This window comes from Phalacrocorax carbo, chromosome 3 (genome assembly GCF_963921805.1).
Source record: "Phalacrocorax carbo chromosome 3, bPhaCar2.1, whole genome shotgun sequence".
Classification (NCBI taxonomy): Eukaryota; Metazoa; Chordata; class Aves; order Suliformes; family Phalacrocoracidae; genus Phalacrocorax; species Phalacrocorax carbo.
In genome coordinates, this window is record NC_087515.1 from 92,854,206 (window position 1) to 92,876,208 (window position 22,003).

At 37.4% G+C, this 22,003-nt stretch overlaps 1 protein-coding gene across 4 annotated transcripts in view; it reads left to right on the forward strand.

Moving 5' to 3' along the window:
* The window catches only part of PHIP (pleckstrin homology domain interacting protein), a 122,216-nt gene that overhangs the window by 40,558 nt on the left and 59,655 nt on the right, over positions 1-22,003 (forward strand). For all 4 annotated transcript variants that reach the window (XM_064447764.1, XM_064447763.1, XM_064447765.1 and 1 more), the window contains 6 exons: positions 1,189-1,259; positions 2,062-2,162; positions 2,266-2,306; positions 3,424-3,522; positions 5,585-5,738; positions 6,696-6,830. In XM_064447764.1, coding sequence (XP_064303834.1) covers positions 1,189-1,259; positions 2,062-2,162; positions 2,266-2,306; positions 3,424-3,522; positions 5,585-5,738; positions 6,696-6,830 — 601 coding nt within the window. The remainder of the gene's footprint in view (positions 1-1,188; positions 1,260-2,061; positions 2,163-2,265; positions 2,307-3,423; positions 3,523-5,584; positions 5,739-6,695; positions 6,831-22,003) is intronic.

Here is a 22,003-nt window from a genome sequence, read left to right on the forward strand (position 1 = left end):
TCTTGTTTAGTGTATCTTGTTGTGAAGTTCCCTTGTCATGAGTCTGCAGGAAGTTACCTTAAAACTGCTAGAGGAAAGGTCGCAGAAACAGCATATACTGAATGGACAATTGGGAGAAAGATTTCTTAACTGGTATTCCTTGTGTTTTTTACTTTGTTTTATGCATAGGCACCACTAAGGTTTAATACTTACTATTTTCTTTGAGAGAACAGTAAGTAGCTGATCAGTGAAGAAAGATCTCATGCATCAGCCTTCAGCTGAAATTAATTATATAGACCATTTTGCTTTTAAAAGAAAATTTTGGATAAGTTATAAATATGCATTTTTTAATGTTAAATTTTTAGTGATGACACTTGTGGGTGTAATGCTGCTGTTCTCTAGTAAGTTTATTCTTTGAGTGAAGCTTGCAGATGGTATACTATGCAAGACCACCTACTGATTTGAGGTTGCTGCAGTGCATGAGCAGAACTGAAGCAATGATTGAAGAACGAGATCTGATTTGTTTTGCTTTCATACACTCCTAAAGTGCCAAATCTGTTGAAGCTTTAGTTCTGCTTGCACATCAGGTTCTGAAATGCCTAAAAGGAAGCACAGGCCATAAAGTAAAATTCTTTACAAACTTCTAACCATTGTTCTGACATTCTTCGGGCACTATTTGAAACTAGCTGACAAAGAATGTGTGTCTTCTGAAGAAACCGCTATATTATAATACTGTGAGAAACTCTGAATTTATTTAGATTTCTTTTGTATCCTTTTCTATAAAGAGCTCCAAGCTCTGTTTCTCTCTCATAAAAGCAGCTGTGTGCTGCAGGAGAAAACCAGAGTTCCAGCACACCCAGTGGTTTAAAACTGAACGTGATGGGCAGCTGGCTGTAGTGTCTTCTGTTCTGCTTTGCTGGTGACTGAAGGAGAGTGTTTTGTGTAGCAATATTAGAGGGGAGAGGGGAACAGTATTTTAAGTTGTGATACAGCTCTCCTTGATATATGGATTACTTAGTCCATCTGGATGTCTTAGTTTCCTAAAGATCAGATCATGAAGCATAGTCACACGAGATTGTTTATAGAATAGATGGGCAGCCATCTGTTCCTTCATATTTAATTTTGTCCTTCTGTGCTTTATTTCTAAGATACTGAACTTATCTTTTGAATCTCTGTTAGGAAATTATTTAACTGTTTCTTTATTTGTAGTCCAAGGCCAACAAAATTTACAGAACGCCCTCGGCCTGGAGTCCAAATGATCTGTTCTTCTTTCAGTGCTGGTAAATTACGTTTTTATTTTTCTTCCCCCCTCCCTTGTACCAATAGAAGTTGTCATTTGGAGAGTAAAATGAAGTATAATACAGTTACTGTAGGATATTTCTTAATAAGATGGACTTGAGTTAAACTAGCAATTCAAAAAGCCCAAACATTTAAGATAGAAATTCAGAATCTATGCATTAACAGTTAGTGTTACAGAAGTTCTTGAAAGCAGTTAAATATAAAATGTTGAAAGTAAGTCTCTTGTGACTGCAAGTGTCTTTAAAACATGATGTATACCTTCTTCTCAGAGTGATTGTGAGAGTCAGCTTTATCTGAGATGGAATTTGTAGGGACTGGGACAAGGTGGTGTTGATTACCAGGTTCTCACGATCTGACTTTCATTGATTCCAGAGTTGGCAATTGAAGAACGCGACATAAATAATTGGATAAAATGCCAAAATGACAGAAACTTACTTTCAGAAAGCATACTGGAACTCCAGTTCTATTCAATTTTTGTTAAGTTTGAGGCTTTGGTGGGCTTAGTCACAAGCAAATTACAGTAGTTAGTGAATGCTTCAGATACATCTGCAGATGCTGCATGTTTATCTGACAGCAAATGTGAGGTAATTGAACTCCAGTTAAATTTTTTAGTTTCTAAATGTTGGTTTTTACTTGAAGGTCAGTTACAGTCATAGGGGAAATGAGATACAGTTATAAAATTAAGGGAATATATTTAAGTATTTGATGTTACAGCTACTTGAAAAATACTGTAATGTTAGATTGCCTTTTTTTTCTTAAAACTTTCCTGTTCGTTTTTCTCAGGTGGAATGTTCCTGGCCACTGGGAGTACAGATCACATCATTAGGGTTTATTTCTTTGGATCAGGTCAGCCAGAGAAGATATCAGAGTTGGAGTTTCATACTGTAAATACTTTTTTTAAAATTACATATGTATTTGATGAAAAAAATAATTTGGATAAATTTGGAATCATAATTGATTTTTTTTTTTACTCTTTTTTAAATATAGGACAAAGTTGACAGCATTCAGTTTTCTAATAGTAGTAGCAGGTAAGCACACAATTTATTTATTCAGAGCTAGATTTTTTACCTGATGGATATTTGTAAATATTGGTTTCTAGAAGTAGTTATTTTTAAAACAAAGGTTTTCTGTTTTGCGGTTGATTGAGTAAAATAGTCTAAAATTATTTGATTCTCACTGTTTTTGTTTTAATAATACTACTTCAGTTTTACAGTTGTTTTTATGGTAATGAATGACTAAAGTATTTTGAATTTGCTGAAATTAAGGAGTATAAAAATACTTGAAATTTATTCTTAAGAAATACATATGTATATATATTCACATATAAAATGCATGCGTTTTTAGATGTATGAACCTTTCCTCAATTAAGTGACTGCTGGATTCAGGAAAACTATCAAACTAGATCTAACAATATCTTGGTTAGCTGGCCTAGTGTTTTTTAAAGTTTCACTTAAAGTGCTGGATGTTGGATGTGAAGGATGCTAAAGAAAACAGTCCAGTTTTGAAAGTTGATTTAATTGATGTTCTAATGTACGCTTCTATTATGATACAAATAGTTGTAAACCAGGCTTTATTGTGCTCCACCCACCTCTTTCTGTTCCTCCTCCCCCTGCACCCCAGAAAGGGGGAAGAAAAGGAGGGGGAGAAACTCAAGCTGGGAAACACTTATTCAGATAAGTCTCATAATACTCAAGATACAGTGCTAGCTTAGTGGAAGTAGGTTTTGTTTGTTTTAAATCATGTCTGTACTTCTGCTTGCAGGGCTCTCCTGGCCCTTCAGCTACTTTTACCCCTGAAATTTCTTCCTTAGCTTCACCTGGCATGACAGGGTTAGTTTCTTAGAATGCTCATTGGGCTGTGGTGACCCAGTGCCAGAGCAGTGTGATAACTCAGCAAGGTGCACCAAAGGTCGAGTCTGGAAGGGGTACAGGACAGGGAAGCAGGTTCCACTTTTTGCAGGCCTTCAGTTTTTTTACTGGTATGGGAAGTACCTCACCTCAAACCAGTTGTACAGCATTCTGACACTGGACTTTTTACTTACAGCCTCCTTTATTGAGTTGTAAATTCTGGTACTTCAATTTTCAAGTGTCCTTTCTGTACAGGTCTGCCTTTGGTCTCTGAGTAACTTTTTTCCCCTTTTGTTAGATTTGTGAGTGGAAGCCGTGATGGAACAGCACGAATCTGGCAATTTAAGCGAAGGGAATGGAAAAGCATTTTGTTAGATATGGCTACTCGCCCAGCAGGGTAAGTGATGTAAAATTTCTGCTGTGAGATAGATGGTTGAAGGCCATTGATATAATTTGCTGACTTGTTTAAAAAAAACATAGAAAGGAAAAAAGAGGAGGTGGGGGAAGGCCATCTTAAATTACTGTTGCTTAAATGCACAATATGCTTGTCTAGCTCTTGAAATCCAATGAAAACAAATATTTGACTGTGTATTCAGCTGTGGAAACTAGCTTGTCCTGATAATAGCTGCACTAGTATTTTGATTAGATTAAAAGGATAAAAGATACTCAAAACCCATTAAAGGTCAAATTTATATGGCTTCTTACATAGATAGGTAGATATTTCTGGAACAAGAAAACAGGTCAGATCTGTTACTGAGGCTTCTTGTATTTTAGTAATGTTTAAAGATGTGGAATCTCTATGTCCAGAAAAGCAGTATGGGGTTCTCTCATACCACGTGCCAAAGCAAATAAATCACTTGCTTTGTAATGGGTTCTCATTTGTTAAAACAATCTAAGAATTTTGTACAAGGCTTTGTAGGTATGGGAAACTATTGTACGCTAGAACAAGCAACAGAGGAGACTAGAAGCTGGAGAATGGCTTAGTAGGAATTGTGGCTTGCACCTCTTTATTTTGACATGGAGGAGATGTTTTCCAGCTGGCATACTTTAGAAAGATTTATAATAGGTTTAAGGGGTAAACCTTTTCCCCTTTACGGACCATACTGGGCAGTTTGAAAGATGATAATTAATAGAAGAAAAAAAAAAATTTAGAATGGTTTCAGGAGTAATCCTGTGGAAAGATGTCTGAACGACCAAGACAGGGATGGAAGAGAAGCTAAATAAGCTATTATTTAGTTAGAGGTTTAGATCAGAGTGTATCTTGTCAGTTACAGCAAATGCAACTAAACATGGATGTAAAACTGTTGGACAAGAGTTTATAAAACACTGGTACTTTGAGAACACACTGATTACTCTCTCTTGAAAATGCAGCCTGTAAAAACTCTTAAGTTTTAACTGATACTGGGAAAAATAGGAATGGATTCTTCTTCGTTGTGGTCACAAATGCTGAACTTTGAGAAACTGAACTGCTCATTTCAGTGAAGTAGCTTTAGATGAGTTCTGTTTTGCCCTTTTGACTAGAGGGATAAGTGCAGTTCCAAATTTGATCTTTTCTGTACAAGCACAATTTTATCAAAGAAAATTAAATTGCTGCACTGAAAGGAAAGAGTGAATTCAGCTTATAAAGCCTCCTGGGTTCTACATTGAATCTAGAAAGGAGTCTGGCTGTAACTACATTTTCTATTATTGAGTTGTACAATATAAACTATTGTGTAATGTATTGTAGTGCTTACTATATAGAAGATTCTATATTTTGTCTGCCTACTTGGTGGTAACATGCTATTGTTGTGTTTGGTTGATGTTTTCCCAGAAATTAATGTGCTAGAGAATTCAGTGGTGATTTATCTTAAAACCACACTGACAAAAATGTAATTTTGGAGTATTCTGATCTGTTATATTACAGATGGCTGTGTTTGGTTTTCATAGGGATAAAAACAAAACACATGCAAGGTTAGGTGTCCTTATTACTGATAGTGAAGTGACATGAGGGTGGTGGTATAGTACTAAATATAACCTGAGAGTTTAACTCATTTAAACATGGAGAGAAGTATTCTGATACCTTTATAACTACTTATTACAAGTATTCTCCAGGACAAATTACTGTTCAATGGTTTACTAGTTTGGATTTTCGCTCTTCAAATGTCACAACAAATAGTGTAGCTAGCAAATTTATTTGGGTTAGGTTATGTATCAGAGGGCATTTTCTGGAAAAAGGGATCAACACATTCTTTTAAGATATTAAGAGGACCCGATAGTAATTGCTTAAGCATAAGCAATTCTTCTGTGGTTGTATGTGCTACAAAATGGAAAACATCTTTCATTTCTTCAGTTATTTGAAGAAGTAATGCTTCTATTCTTATAATATAAAGCAAAATACAGAAGTGCTTTCCCTTGTTAGGGACATAAAAATGTTTTGGCAAACTAGGATTGCTTTGAAACTTTTTGCTCTTTTGTTTTAGACAAAGTTTACAAGGAGTTGAAGATAAAATCACAAAGCTGAAAGTGACTATGGTAGCATGGGACCGCCATGACAACTCTGTTATAACTGCAGTAAATAACATGACTCTGAAAGTTTGGAATTCTTTCACTGGCCAACTCATTCATATTCTCATGGTAAGGTGTTCCATCTTGATTTATCAATCCTGAATGCAAAACTTGGGTATACATCATGAAAAAATTCTTTCTTTTTTTTTTGTTAACTGACTGAAAACTGCCTTAATGTTTCTGGATAATTGAAACGTAATAGAGATGTCTGTCAGCTGCTTACTAGAAAATAAAGCTTTAAAATAGCAAATAAACGTTGCTATTCAAGATTCTGAAACTAACTTTGGACTTTTTTTCCCCTAAAGTGCTATCTTGAAGGAGAGAAGGAAACAGTTGTTTCATTTTACCTTTATTTAATGTGAGAAATGTTTTGAAATATGGTTAATGGATAAATTTGTCCCGTTTAAACACAGACACTTCTGCAACCTAATCATTCCAAGTAGAAAAAAAATACTCTTCTAACTAGAATAAATCAAACAACATTCTTACAAATCTCTGATGCTTTTTTTTTTAACTGAGAAAATATGTGAGTCTAGGTAACTAGATGCTCTGCTAGAGATGGAAATACTTCATGTAAGCTTTAAAATGTATTCTTCTTGGAGATTATGTTCTCTAACTTTTAGTTATATATGTTTATGTGTCTAAATTAAATTTCTAACTGCTACTGTGGCTAAAGAAATTGAAATCTGCAGAGCACTAAGACCAAAAATATGGAACGTTGTGGACTCTAACCTTTTAAAATCATGGGAAAAGTGTTGGGACACATTGTTGTAGTGGTGACATACTTGACATACTTCTCCTTCCAGTTGCTATTCTAGCTTCCCAATAAGAGTGTAATACCCTACTACTACCAAAAAAAAAAACAAACCAAACCCAACCCCAAAAAGAAACATGTGGCCAAAGTAATTGTTCTTTGTTGGACACTTTCATACATTAACGTTGTAGTTGCTAGTGTTATCATATTGAATTCCTGGGTAAGTATTTGAGACAATTGTCTTGTTCATCTTGCTGTACCTTTAATTTTAGGGACATGAAGATGAAGTGTTTGTACTTGAACCTCATCCATTTGATCCAAGAGTTCTCTTCTCTGCTGGACATGATGGAAATGTCATAGTTTGGGATTTGGCAAGAGGAGTCAAAATCCGGTCTTACTTCAACATGGTAATTATTGTGCTTTATGCAGATCCGCCAAAGCAACTTTTCTAAACTTTTTGCTTTTAATACATTCTTATGTAGGCCATCTTGAAGCATGCATTTGTGTATAGGGCAAGATCCTGCATCCAGTGAAGTCAAGACAAATTCCTATTCAGTTTAGCTGGGCAAAGATTAAATCTGTAAAATGTAAAAAGTTGTTTCTTTGACTGTATTTCGTAGTGTCATCTTTCTATATGCTTCATCCACTTGAAATTGGAGTGTTAGTTTACATTGTCAGAGATCATGCAGAAGAGACATGGTGACAGAGATCCTCCTTTAGTTCTCTGTTTCCTGCCTGAGGAACCAAGGTTATTTTAGCATTACTAATTCTTAATCTGGCTAAAGCTCTTCAGGAGTCACCTGATCTCATACAATGTTGTGTATGCTGCCTTGGCCCATTGGACTGAATGCTCTCAGGCTTTCTGTGTAGAGCTAATCCACATGCAGGATTCAAATTTGGTCTGTTCTGCACTAAACTAGTTCTTCTGGAAGATGGCTGTAACAGGTATTTCCATCTGTTTCTTGATACTGAGTGGGTCTTTGTACATATCTTTCTCCTCAAAAAGGTGATGATGTGTTGTGCAATTCAGACTTTATCTCCTGGAGAAAATTACAAAAGTCTTTGTAGAATATGAGTAATCATCAAGAATGCTGAGAATAGGCAAATGGGCTTCATCTGGCCTTCAGCCATAGTGGAATGGCAGTCTTTGAGAGAAGAACATCTGAAGAGACCTGCCATATCTGTACTCACAAAAAAAAAGAGCATCTAGAAATGAAGTCAAGCCAGGAAGGTCACTCTGAACCTAAAGAAAGATTTTGAGATGTGCAGTGTACAGTCTCTGTACAGTGTTCACAAAGTCTGTGAGGAGATTTGGGCAAGTTTAACTGGAGAGAGAGCAGCCTAGACTCCTTCAGCACTGACCTCAGTTCAGTATTGTTCCCTCTGCATTGATTTCTGTAACTGAACTTGTAAAGGGTCGGGACAATCATCTTGGAGCTATGAGTAGAGATCTTTGTTACTCAGTGCTATTCACTGTCACTAGCTGCGGTGTATGTTCTCACCGCATGGTTAGGTTGCCTTTCCACTACTAGTTAGTTTCATAGAATTTAAGGTCAGAAGAGGCTGAGCTCATCTGCTCTTTGTAAGACAAGTCCATTTAAGAGCTATCAGAATCTAAATTACAAATGCCTGTAATATTAGGCAACCCCCATAAAGACTGAAATATTTGTTTCAAGGGTGCAGTGCAACACAAACACCTAAAAAGGGTAAAAATCACATACATTTAAGATCTTTAGAGTCAGAGAAATCAAGATGATCTCTGCAGCTAGTAATCTTGTGCTTCATGCTAGAAATGAATGTGAGAAGGTCTCCCTGCTGTGTGAGGTGAGGGGAATTGTAAATCTGACAATCAGTTTGTCTCAAACCATTGAATAAGTCATATGAGCCAGGTATGTCAGAGAGGCATCTCTCTACAGCCTCTGAGTATTTCACCAACCAGTCTTCCATGTCTGATGCTTCAAAAGACATGGGTAGAAATTAGAGGTTTTCTTAGATGATAGGGGTGGGGGGAGAGGTTTCTAGACCATAAGAGTTGGTTGCATAGTCACCTCTACAGAGCTGCAAATGTGTTCTGGTTTACTAAGGGAGGGCATGAATACATACAGAGAGAGCTGCCAGTCTTCTCCCAGTTTCCTAACTAGCATATCAGCTGGGAACATCATTAGATTAGCCACTATTAAATTATTCTGACAACAGCTGTGACCTTCATTGACTTGTTCAACATCATTTCATACTTCTGAAAAACAGTATTTGTATTCAGCAGGTGTGAAATTTTTACAGATTGGGCTATTTCGGATCAGATAGGGAACATTATCTAGAGGAACCAAACCTGAGAGTTGAATGACATGAAATCTGCTTTACCACTCAAGAAACTCTTCTTATTGTCTGTCAAAACAGTGTCTGTGGTATCAGAACTAGCACTGGATGACTTTGTTGTAACAAAAGCTACTTAAAAAAATTGTAGACCATGGAGGTGTTGGTTGAATTAGCAAAATCTCAAATGACTGTTAATGATAGTCCAGTCAGGTATTCCCCTCCTAGATGGATTACTTGATACATCTAAAGCCTTGCGGGAAATACCTAAAGTAGGGTTGGGCATTTTTAAGTCAGTCTTCCCCCTGCCCTGCTCCTGAATTCCTTCATTGTCAGCATTTAAAAAAAAAATAATTCAAAATCCGAGGGATGCAAGCAGTGTCAATCAGTTTGAAACTTAATTCCTTTTATCCAGTCAGTGAATGTGAAATTGCAAAGCCATAGTAATCAAATACGCTTTTGGTTTTGTGTTTAACTTAAATGGGGGAATCAAAGTTTTTTTGTGCCTCACTGGTTACAGACAGGTGCCACTAGGAGAGACTGCTGGATGTACAGAACATTCTCTCCCAGGTTTTTAAACTTAAGATTTGCTGTTAAATCAGTTATCAGAGTCACGATTAATTTGAAGCATCTTTGGTCTGTTTGCCAGATTTTGGTCTTTATAATTTAATTGTAAACTCAGTCTCATAAGTAACTACACACATGGGTTTACTCTCAGTAAGTGTGTATATATATATTTTGTATATTCCACAGTACTGCCTGTAGTCTTACTTCACTTGATCTAGTTATGTAAGTATCGCATAACTTGGTGTTGGAGTTCATAGGCATTCAGAACTGGCTTAATTTAGTGACTTGAGTCAGCTAGACTTAGGGAGTGTATTCACTACCCCAGAGAGGGAAATCTGCTGCAGAAATATCAAGAGTGTCAGAGGGTTAAAGTGTTTTAGGCAACTGGGGGATGCGGCAAATAAGTCCTGGGATGGTTTTAAATTGTATGTGCAAATACAGATACATGTTGTTTTGTGGCCTATGTGATATCCCTGCCAGTCCTGACTTAATAGAGCTGCTAATGAAAAATGCGTTCCCTGTTTTGTCATTCATTTTTCCAAGGAATCAATGAGGTCGTGGCTTTGGTGTAATATTAGGGCAGTTTCATGTGCTATGTTTTCCAGGTACGAATAAGCATTTGGCAGACTTCTGAAGAAACCAGGGTAATAAACCTTAAGTGGTTGCTGCAGCCAACTGTTTCAGAGTTATATATTTCACAAAAATGGTGGTTTTGCTACAGAAGGACAGCACAAACCCTTCTAAATGTTTAAATTGTGGCTCGCTACCCAGGGCCTAGAGTCACTGAAGGACTTGACTGTTGCGGCACCAAGGTCCTTAGTCTCCAAAGTAGAATGCAGTATCCTACCAAATCCTTGGGTTACTGAGCAGGAGGTGAGATTTAGGTGTCTTAGTGGATGATACAGGAAAAAAATTACACTGGATGGTGGGCTGTCTAGCAGAAGCCACTGCATGATAATGTGCATAGAGATATATTTGAAATGCAGTTTCTTAGTCAAAAGCTGCAGTGAGGCATCTGGATCCCTTGTGTGGTAAGGCACCTTTCCAAGAACTGAGAGAGGTCCCTGCGCTCCTAAAAGGAGGGTGCAGGAGCAGGTGGCACTCAGCTTCTGCAGTTGCTTTAACTAATGTTAAGCTGTTGAGGTGGGAAATGGAAGACCTAGATTCTGTTCTGTTCGCAGTGGCAAGGTGTTCAATATCTACTGCTTTCTCAGAAGGGCGTTTCAGCTATAAATGTCTGGACAGGCCTTTTTCCCAAGTTTCCCTGGAAGTTGTGCTACTGTGGAGAGGCGTGAATATGTAGCCTCTGGGTTTAGGCATTTCTAGGCTTGTTTGCTTGGGTATGGAAATCATGTTCTAGGTAAATTAGAAAGTGGTAGAAATGGCCTTTGTCTTCAAGCTTCAGGTAAGCTCGTGAACTGGCAGGATTAGTGATCTGTTAGGCCATAAAGAAAAGCTGTATACTGCTCAGTAGTTGTCACAGGATCTGGTCTTTTACAGGTGTTCTGCTAAGTTACTTCTTAATAGACCTGCCACTGTCTGTTTGTTAGGAATGTCAGGGTTGGTACTTGGATAGTATGTGCTGCAGCTTAGCCTTAGGCTTGCAGTTTCTGTAGGTTGTAAGCAGAAGTTTCTCAATTCTGAGAATGTATGAAGGAAAAAGAAAACTACAGAGACGTAAGAATCTTCAGAACAAAAAGGTGCCTGGTAATGTTGCGTGAATGCACAGGGCTTTGTTTGTTTTGGTGATTGGGTTTTTGTTGGTGTGGCAATTTGGACATTAAGTACTGGTGTTCCTTGAATCTGACCCCAAATAGGTTTGTGGTGTTATAGTGCTGCCCTTGATTATTATTTTTTGGACTTGCATAGCTTCCTTTAAACATGCTTTCCTTTAAGCAGTACCTCTCAGGGCTGAGCTATCCTGATTGACTGCTTGCAAAAGGTATTCTGTCTGGAGCCTCAGAGTGTAGGTTTCTCCTGTGTTAAAGCTGATAGTTTTTGTCCCATGAGTGGGCTGCTCTGTAGAAAAGTATTAAAAAAAGTTTCCTAAGAGATTTCAGGATATGTACAGGTCTATAGCTCTGCTCTTTTTCTCTTTGTTTCCTCTCTCTTTCTAATTATTTGGTTTACAGCATAGCTTTGTGAACAGTTGCAGGAACATATGGTGACTGCAGTTACTTAAAAGTATTTGAAAGTACAAAAACCGTACTACAGTAGCAAGAACGGAAGACTAGGGGAGAGCAGTCAATTTTGCAATCATTGCCATTGTAGATTATTGGATTTTTTGTAGCATATCTTCGAATGTAATGGCTTTGCCTGAATCCAATGACTGACTGCAGATTTTGTAAGTAGTCATTGCAATTATTGCACCAGGAAGCTTGTGTATTAGTTGATAAAGACTAGCCTTACAGCATTCAAGAAATCCTTGTGTAATGTAGAAATTAATCAAGTAGGAATACTGATGCCCTTAAATAAAAAATGGTTCTCATGGTTGACAGATCTAAAAACAAAAAACCAAAACCAGACCTGAACAAACAAAAAAACAACAACAAAAAACCAAACCCAAACAAAACCAACAACCAAAAGATCTTTCATGACTAGGTGTTGCTCTTCTGTCTTACTGGATTGACTCTCATTGCGAGTTGCATCTTTGAGAAGTCAGGCTTTGCTGTAGCTGGTAGTAGACTTTCTTATGTTTGACATGATCTGTGTGCCTGAATGCCTGTTAAGGTCAGACTTTTGCTTACTTGTAATCTTAATGTGTTCCTGCTAGGGGTTGTGAAGGGTTCATTTGGCCGGATTCTTGTTATATTACCTTAGTACTAAGAGAGTCTTTCTGAGCACTGCCATATATTACAGTGTTCTTTGCAACATGCTCTGGGTGGGTGGTAGTTCTGGAACCCTCTTTGAACTAAGTGCAAAGGTGGCCTTGGCCCTTTCATCGTATTCTGAAGAATGCTTTGAAATACTCATACAAAAAGAACATTTTTACAATCTTGTATTAAATTCACAGATCCGAGTACTTCAGAATCCTTCTACCTTTGTGACTTTATCTGACTTGCTGAAAGGCTAAGCCACCTTAGCCTTTGACACTTAAAGGTCACACTGTGTATCTCCAGCTGTTGTGAATTTGATGATGAGGCTTTTTCTAAATGCCAAAGCACATTTCATCAGAGCATATAGAATATGATAAGTGTATTTCAGAAATGCAGCACAACTCTAGCTGTGTAAACTAGCAATTTGAAGCAACCTTATGATTCTTTTTGAGGAGGAGGAAGAAAAAAAATTCCACAGTGAACCTGTTTTCCGCTTCTCCTACCTTCTGCTTCCTTTGAAATGACAACTAACTAACTCTGTTACATTTGTGAAAGAAAAGCTTTAATCTCTCCCAGAAACACCATTGTTCTCCTCTGTCACTGAGTAAATGTTGCTTGCCCCGGAAACCAGATTGGTACTTCAAGAGTAGTGGATTATTTCTTATGGCAGTGTTAACAGTTACTGCTTGAATTGGTGTTTGTTGTTCTATGCCCTCTGTCCTGCCTTTATGGAAACCATTGGAAAAAGAGGGGTGGGGGAAAAAAAACCTTCAAAATAGCAAAGCCTGAGGGGAGGCTGACCTTCCTGTTGCATCAGTGTTGGAGAAGATACAGAATACAGTTGTATTTCTTGGCTGTTTTTGAAAAACTCTGATCCTGGGGCTAAGGCATGCTTTTTCATTGAGACCTGGAAGGGCAACAATGTCTTTGAAAGCCGTAGTTGCTGTAGGGTAGGGTGAGACTTCTTACCCTTTTTAGGTGTCCTCCGTCAAAAAATGTGATTTCCACCACCACCACGGGTATATTTTCATCTAGATCTCTGTTCCAGAATCCTAGCTGTTCGCTTTCATTCTAGCGACTTTTCTGTTGGAAGTTCATGGTGAATAGTCCCACGCTTTTGTGAGAAATAAATTACTTACATTTTATGTAAATAGGCATGGTATCCAGAACTAGAAGGCTTGTGACTTGCATGTGTTCTTTCCAATATGCTTATTAATTAGCAACGCATAATGAAACTTACACATTAAATATGACCATTTTTTAAACAAAGTAAGGACTTAAACACTTCGTGTTTATTTCATATAATGTTAAATAGCTTATTCAAAGATTTGGTTGGTTTCTTACATCTGTATTAAAAATACATTAAAACAGATACAGTGTAAGCAGCTGAATTGAAAAGCATCAATTTTCTAAAAAGTTAAAAGTTTTTGCAGTTGCAATTTAGTATCAGTTTAGTAAGAAATTATTTTGTCCAACTTCATATAAAATTGTCATTCCAGGAGCAAGTTATTTATTATTATTTATTAGGATAAAGTCTGGATTTAACTGCATAAACAAAGTTATATTTCCTTGTTTGGTTCTTTTTTCTTCTGAAGAGAATTTGTGACAGCTAAAAGAAAAATGGGGACAAAACTTCTTGTTCTTGCGAGTTCAGAGATTACAGGCCACCTTACTGGAACCTTATATAAATAGTTATGGATCCTTTCAGCAAGATGACTTTATTTTGGCTGTTGCATTATACTGCCACATCAAAACCTAACTGATATTGTTCCCCTTAATAGGTACGTCAGTGGGGAGCATCAGCTCTGAAGTTGTTGGTAGTGAGAACTTTTCTAAGTACTTTATATATAAGCTGTTGCTGGACATAGAGTACAAACAAGCATAAGGTACTTTATGGGTGGAACTAACAAACCTGTAGGCTGATCTTTTCCGTATGTTCTTGGTTGGAGTTAGGAAAGTACTGCAGAAGTTAATAATGTTTGAAAGAAAAACAAGCTAACAAATAAAAAACTACCAAAAACCCCCAAACCAACCCACAAAACCAAACAACCGAAAAAGCCTACAGCCTTGCAGCAGGGTAAAAACATCAATGGAACTGTGAACTTAGCTATAGAATTGTTTGGGTTATGACTTCTTTTGCACAGCACTGGATGTCTTATACTGCCTTACTAGTTGACTAGAAACTTGGGTTGACTTCTGTAATGATGTCTCAGATTTGATGGGACAGTGCTTGTTAGCTGAACTACAATAATGCAGAGCTGTACTTGAGAAGGCTGGTCAGGGTTTCTTAGCAAGACTGAAGACCAGCTAACATATGACCAACTTAAGGTTTGTTGTTGGTTTTTTTTTTTTTTTTTTTTTTTTTCCTTTTGCCACTAATTAAAGAAAAAGTGTCTGAAAAGGGGAACAGATACCACAGCTTGCTTATGTAGTTTCCAAGCAAACATGTATAGTGCCTTTCTGAGTTATTTAATTTTCAGACAAAGGACTATATATTGTTACGTCAAAATTAATTATCAATTAATTTTATATTTTCTTTTTAAGCTCTATATATCTGTGTCAGGTACATGAAGTGAGGCAATCGTGTAAACAAAGCTTGATAGACATTTTTTAAGAGCTGTAGTGGTTATTATGTCTGGGTATTCCTGAAGTAATAGTTGTGAAGAACTAAAGTTTTACTTCACCAAAGATCTCTGTGCCTATACTTGCGAAGATTCCAGTATCTGGTTTTCACACTTAGGATTACAACATGACCATATTTCTAACAGTTACTACTAGAAAAGATAGGTAGAGCAAAATATGTGTTGGAAGGATCTTGTGATGATGCAGGACTGCTCATTAAAACCTTATGTACTTACTATTCTGTTGCAGTAGCTTTCATTAGACAATCACAGAAGTTCTAGCTTTTTATGCAGTGAAGTATGTAATGCTGTCGTACAATCAGAAGAATAGAGCTTACTTGTGAATACTCACAAACGTACTTTTAGGTCCCTTGATTTTCTGACCAGTCTTTAAACCCAAGCTCTTAAAACTGTGCTGCAATAAAGAAAAAAAAGATGTCTCTCTTTGGTCCTTAGTCGTCTTTTTCAGGTTGCTTCTTTCTTGAGAAGTCGTGGGCTGATGAGGGAACAAAAAATGGATCTGATACGCTTGTTTTGAAGGTGATCTCTGAAATTCCTTTGTTTCATTTGATTGCCTTTGAAAAAACAAATAGAGTAGTAGAATCAGCAAGCAAATACTAACCTACCGTGTAAGGCCACCCTCTTCTGGTTATGTGATGGTTATAGTTGTATAGCTCTAAAGTGCTGCTGCTATTTCAAATGGTGTCTTAATGAAACAGGTTATGCTTCTTAGAAATGCTGGCACAAAATCAGGAAATGCAGTGATATATATTATAACAGCAGTAGTTGTATTTAAAACATTCAGCTTGTTTTTGAAATTGAAAATGTGTACTGTCACGCATCCAGTGAGAAAGCTTGAAGCATGTGTATGCATTCATACTAGTTTTGCTTTACATCCACTATGTGAAGTTACCATGGTGAATTACATGCCTTTTCATAGCCAGATACTAGTTAATCTGTGTAAAACTGTTAATGAAGATAAGTGTTTTATATTAAAAAACAAACAGACCCCCCAGCAATTACAAAACAAACAGAAAAAACAAAACAACAAAAACAAAAAAACCCCACATGTTGGTGTTAAGGTTGAAAGTTCTGGCTATGTAGGTTTTAGAGAAATAAGGACAAGATTGCTGAAGCTAATGTCTGAGCTTTTTTCCACTAAGTCTGTAGCTAGTTGGTTGTCTAATTAATGTAAAGTTGCCTGGTACTATTCCTGGTTCCATGCATTTTTTCCAAGTGGGTCCTTAATTACTTTTATAGGATGTATGGTATTGCATTGCACGGTTCTTTTTCAGGCTTATACATTTTCCCCAACTTTCTGGCACTTAAAGTATCTTTTGAAAATTTTTAATAGAAACACTCTCTTAGCTCTGTGAGCTTTAGCTATATTGTAGATTTATGTGAAGCTGTTAGCATAACCAGTGACTGAAATTGTCATAGACAAAACTTGACCATAAAAAGGTCAAGTTCAGCTAGCTCTTCAGAGTTTTCCTGATTTCTACAATGGAAATTTTAGAAAGTGTAATTTTGCCCATACGTGAGGGTGATGGAGAGTCTGCGCTACAGTTGAAGAATCAGATCATCTGAATGCAGTGATGTGTTGGTTGTGTGTGTCCATCCCCCGCCCCACCCCAAGTCTCTCAGCCCTCTTCTCACATGTCTTATGTTTTTATATAAATGAGTGAGAAAAATTGTGAACCCCCGTAGAGGTGATAGTACTCATGTATATCATAATGGTAATGATGTCTAGTTTGGACAGACACATTCTGTGTTAATCACTGTTTGAATGTTTTAGTACAGTTTAATCCTTGTTTTGCTTAGAATTTTTGCTGTCAGTGTTACGGCATCAACTGGTTCAGGTCAAAAGGGTTTCTTCCTGCAAATTGTCAATCAAGCAGAGGATACTTAAGTTTCAGTCGGGTTTTTCTGTGTGCTCCTGCTCCTTCAGAGAGCTAGTTGTTGACTTGGTCCTTTATTTTTAGCTTTGAGTGGACACACTTCATTACAAGCAATTCCTATGCCACGCCTCCTTATGTCTGTGTATCTTAACGTTTTTCCTACCCCATCCTCTGAGGTCAGTCTTTCGCTGACCTGTGCAGTGTGGTTCTTTGCTTTCTAATGCTACTTCTACATTCAATGCAACCTGATAAACTCTGAAGCCCTAACAGCATTATTGTATCAGTTACAGCATTATTTCCTTTTTGTTAATCAGTAAACCTGCATGGCCTACCTAGATCTTTGTTGACAACTACTTGATTAGTTTTAGCCTAAATGGCAAACCAAAAAATTGGAGTCCCTGTCAGAAGTACAACTTGGAAGATCAGATTCCATCTAGGACAGCTCCACAGAATACTCTGTCCATGGATTTTCTGCCACATGAGGTGATTATTTTTTTTTTGCCTAGTGTCTGAAAAGGCATACTGCTTGTTCATATGGACAGTGTGTTTTAATCTCCAGTCTTAAGTAGAGATTTAGAAATGGTTATTTCTTATGTTGTGGCCTTCATAAAGTCTGAAGAGAATTCCAGTTTTGCTGGGATTATATGGGATTGCATTTTTAGATCAGGTTTTGTACTCATCTGAAATAAGAATGACTTAGAATAAGATTATAGATGCATTATTTTTGAATCAGTCAGTGTGTAGTCCTACTGAAATGTCTTTGAAACTTCTGAGAGGTTCCACCTTTGAATGCTACGTAAGAGCACATCCTGAAGAGCAAAGCCAGCATAATGCTCTAGTAGTCCAAGTAGAAGCCAGTACTGAGTTTGCAGGATGTTTGTTAAGAGAAATATCCTTTTAAAAAACAAAAAGTTGTAAATACTTTTTAAATAGCTTTTATGTAACTTCAGGCATCCACAGGGTGGGTGATCTTTCAGATCTTTTCATTGATACCTTTATCTTTCGAGACAAATGCAGCATTCTTGAATGGATAACTGACTTGGATGGTAGGAGAATAGAAACATTTTCAACAAACATTTTATTCTTAATTACTTTTTCCTACCATTTGATCCTCTTGTTACTCTTCTGGAAGCAGTGTAGAAGCTTTTTTTTTCTTTTTTTTTTTTTTTTTTAGCTGGCTTTATAAAAACTAAGTGTTCTTTTCCACTCCAATCTGCAGCAACCTCTCCTAACTTTTAAGGAAGTCCGTAGATTTTTTTTTTTTGGCTCTCGGTGGAAGCATGCTGTGATTGGAGATTGTTCCTTAAAGCAAAGGAGACCGTAAACCTACAAAGGAACTTCAGAATACTCGGAGGCTGATGTGACTTGAGCAGCTATGATATAGTCTCATCACTTATGGAAGAGGTTACATGTTTTAATAACAGTTAACTTTGCCTTTTGCTAGTTTTAGAAAGGTGTGCTAGCATACCATTGCTGTGATCATTATAATCTAATTTTCAGTTTTCAAGTTCAAACATTGCCTGTAACTAATTTTCATTTGTTCCTATGAATTTAAGTAGAGTAGGTCTCTTCCTGCTATAGGTCTTTTGGTATATGCGTAAAAACAGTCCTCTTTCCTTAGTGTCCATGTGAAGAACCCGAGCTCCTAGGGTATTCCATGATCGCGATGAGTGGAAATATTTCTCTGTAGCTGTTCCACTTAGAATTTACTTATCTTGAACACAGGAAGCAAAAATTTAATGTCTGTTGCTTTGGAAGAGTTGTTCTTATCGTTGTCTGCTTGTCTGGCATGTGTGCTTTTCCTTTTCTGAATATACTTCTGGTATATTTTAGGAGTATAGTTTTCTTTTTGTTGTTGCATTACATGTGATGCATTGCAATGAATACACAGTGATCTTTCTCCCTGTGTTTCCAGCTAGTTGCATGAGTCTCTTAGTGTGAAGGATGGGAGAGAACATCATCTACCCCAGGCTAGTAGAGGCTTAGTTCACTGACCTCCTAAACAGTGCTGATGACTTGTGTTGGAAGGCGTGATAGAAATGCATAGTGTTATTGTGTGTAGACTGTTCCATTATTTTTTCTGGCAGTAAGTGTGTCAGTAAGTTATTTCTAATAATCTTAGTGGGTTCATGGCCTATTGCATTTTTTCCTGTTGGCTTTTAATTGCTTCAGTCAATATCATTTGTGCTGTGTCCCAAATCTGTTCTCAGTGGATGATTTCCTAATGTTCATTTAATCCACAGGCTCTTATTTTTTCTGTAGTCACTAACAGAAAGGTCTGGCTTGAGGAAATTCACTGATAACATCCTTCTAACTCTGTATGTCTTTCCAAAACCAATAACTGTTATCCTTTCCTTAGCAAGTTTACCTACTCTGCATTTCTCCTGTTAATCACAATCTGTTCCGTTTGAACTAAGTTTCCAGCACCATGTCATGGCTGTGAAATCTAGCTAGGTTGAATGAATTGTATTTTCTTGGTGTTTTGTTTGTTTGTTTTTTAATTATTTTACTGAACAAAGTCTTAAGTTTTTCTGGCAATCTCTTGATTAATTTTCATTTTACTTGATTTTTTCTTCCCCCCCCCCCCCCCCCCCCCCCCATGTCTTGTCTGAAAAACTAGGTTTTAAATCTTTCATACTATCTGTTGATAACAGGTCAGAAAGGCTTATTATTGAGGTGGTACTGCTGTTTTCAGACAAGTTACGGATCTATGACATGTTACTTTGTGTACTAGTTTCACAACTCTGCTCTCCCTGGTTTGGGGGAGAACAATAAGTTCTCTTCAAAATGGAGAGGAAAAAAATAACTTCCCTTTTTCATTCTCTTATTTCATCAGCATTCCTCCCTTTTGATGTACCAATGTCGATATGTTTCCTTGATAGTGATATGCAGGCAAATAGCTTAATTCTTGGGGTTGAGACTAAAAGTAATCATAACTCCTCATTGTATAGCATCACTGATTCTTCCCTGAAGAATCAGCCTGAAGGCTGAAGAATCCTTGCTACTTGCTTTGCTACCAGCAGTATCTTAATGTGTTCTCTCTTGGCGACCCTTTGTCAGGACAGCTCTTAATTGACCAGTGCTTTTTCTGTTCTTGTGGGAGGTCTCTTCCCTTCACCATTGATATCTTCTCATTCAGCAGGGAAAGGTTCCATGTAGAACGAATGGTTTATCTCCTTTGGGATACGGTCTTCATGCAGACCTTGCATCTTCAGTAAAAGGGATGGAGTGGGGAAAGCGGCTTCCTTCTTGATCAAGTCCCACATCTAGCTTGTTGCAGTTACAGTTTCATTGATTTACTACAGCTTCCCCTTTTGCAATTTAACATTTAGTTTCTGTTCCAAAAGACCAAATCCTTTGTGTTAGCTTTGTTACTGAAAAAATTCCATTGTAAAGTGTCATTTATTAATCCCAAAATATTTTTGTTTAAAAGAATTCCACTGGGTAGCACACTCTGGCAGGCTTTGCCCTTAATTTGTAATAGTAATTATATCTTGGAAGCTTATCCTCTAGAGTAATTTTTGTTCTTAAAATATTAAGGATCTTTATTTCTGAGTAATTGTTCGTCAGACTTGAGGGGTTATACTAAAAGGTCTACTGCTGTACTGTCCAAAAGCACTCTTTAAAACAGATTCTGTCCACATTTAGAGTAAAACTGTTTGCACTGTACTAATCACTGAATAGTGATCACTGTTCTTTTGCTTTACATAAGAAGGGGATGTCTTCCAACTAACACTCTTAATTTCCAAGGGTTTCTTGAAAATGGTGCATCCAAAGCACTTCTTGCTGGGAAGGATTAAAAAAAAACAACCCTTCATCTTAATAGTCTTGATTTCTTTTTTTTTTTTTTCTTCCTCCTTCTATTTCTTATTTGCTAACCATCATGAGAGGAAAAATAGTTCTTGCCTTGTTTTCCTTGAAAAAAATCTTCAAACCTTAGGATCTAGGAGAACCCTGAAATTCTATTTCTGAAGGTCTTGAATGTTAGGAAGCTTGATACTTCCGTGTTTCCTTTGTTGGAGGAAGGGAAAGGGAACAGAAGTCTCCATGTAAGTACTCTTCTCCAGGTTTTTATTATACACCTGCAGAGCTTATTCTTGGGCTGAAGTTCCTTCCCCTTTCCACCTGCTTCCCCAAACTGTCTGCCTTTAATATGGTGAGCTTTCTACATACAAAAAGCAGCACAAAGTTGTAACTTTGCCTTGGTTGTTGGATCTTGCTTAGCCTAAATTAAATCTGCATTCTTAGCTGTTGTGATGTTAGTGTCACTTGCTTGAAATCCTGTTTTTATTTTCCATCTCTTGCTATAGGATACTTCTGTTAAGAATTCAGTTCTTCTGGAATAACGGGCAAAATAGACTATAAAACTTGCATTGATTTATCTTCCTCTTTTGCTAATCCGGAACCTCATTTGACTTTTATGGAAAGTACCTGTAGTAAGAAAGACCTTAATCAAACACCTGAAAGCACTGGTAATAGGTGTAGCAGCCTCTGCCATTTTGGGGGGTGTGCAGGGGTGTGGGTGTGGATGTGTTGTAAGACAGTGGGCAAAAGGTTTAGACTTCTTGCCTTTGTCTCAGCCTGTAAGATAGTGAGAGCAGTACCTACCTCACAGGTTTTTCGAGGCTTGGTTCATTAACTTTTTAAAATAATGCTGATGGCCTCTGGAAGGTGCTATAGAAGTGCATAGTGTTACTGCCTGCAGGCTGAATATCATTGCTTTTTCTGGCAATATACAGGCATGCCACAGTTAGGGAAAGAATTTTGTTTGGTGTCTCTTTAAAGAAAATGCAAAAGTGCTTTGCTGGGGAGAATAGAAAGGGGCGTTCTGAAGAGGTGCTGAAGACATGAAAATTCAGAGTGGTGATTGGTCACCTCTGCTTGATTGACAGGTTGCAGGGAAAAACAAAAACCCATTTGTTCTGGCTTAATGGAACTGGAAAACAGAAAATGAGTATCAGGTAAAAATTCCTTTTTTAAAATCTTTGCAGTTCTCCTTTAAAAAGTGGAGTTTTTACACAAATCTACACCTCCCCCACTCCAATAACTTAGGAGTAGGAATTACAGAAACAGGCAGTTGCTAAGTTGTGTAATGTGGGTTGTCTATGTGAGTGCGTTTCCTAGCAGGCAGGTGTTCTGAAACACCACAGCAGCCAATGCTACCGGGCTAGCTTAGCAAACAGGCAGAGGATCGCAAGGGTGTAGTGTCTAGGCCCTGAACTGGACCCAGCTCTCTGGTTAGGCTCATTAGCAGGACGTTCAAGGGGAAGCTTTTATTTTCACTTCCTATACTGTGCCTGCTTTGTGGATAAAGTCTGTCAGTTTCTACTACTATCAATTTGGCATCTTTCATGAGCATTATTAC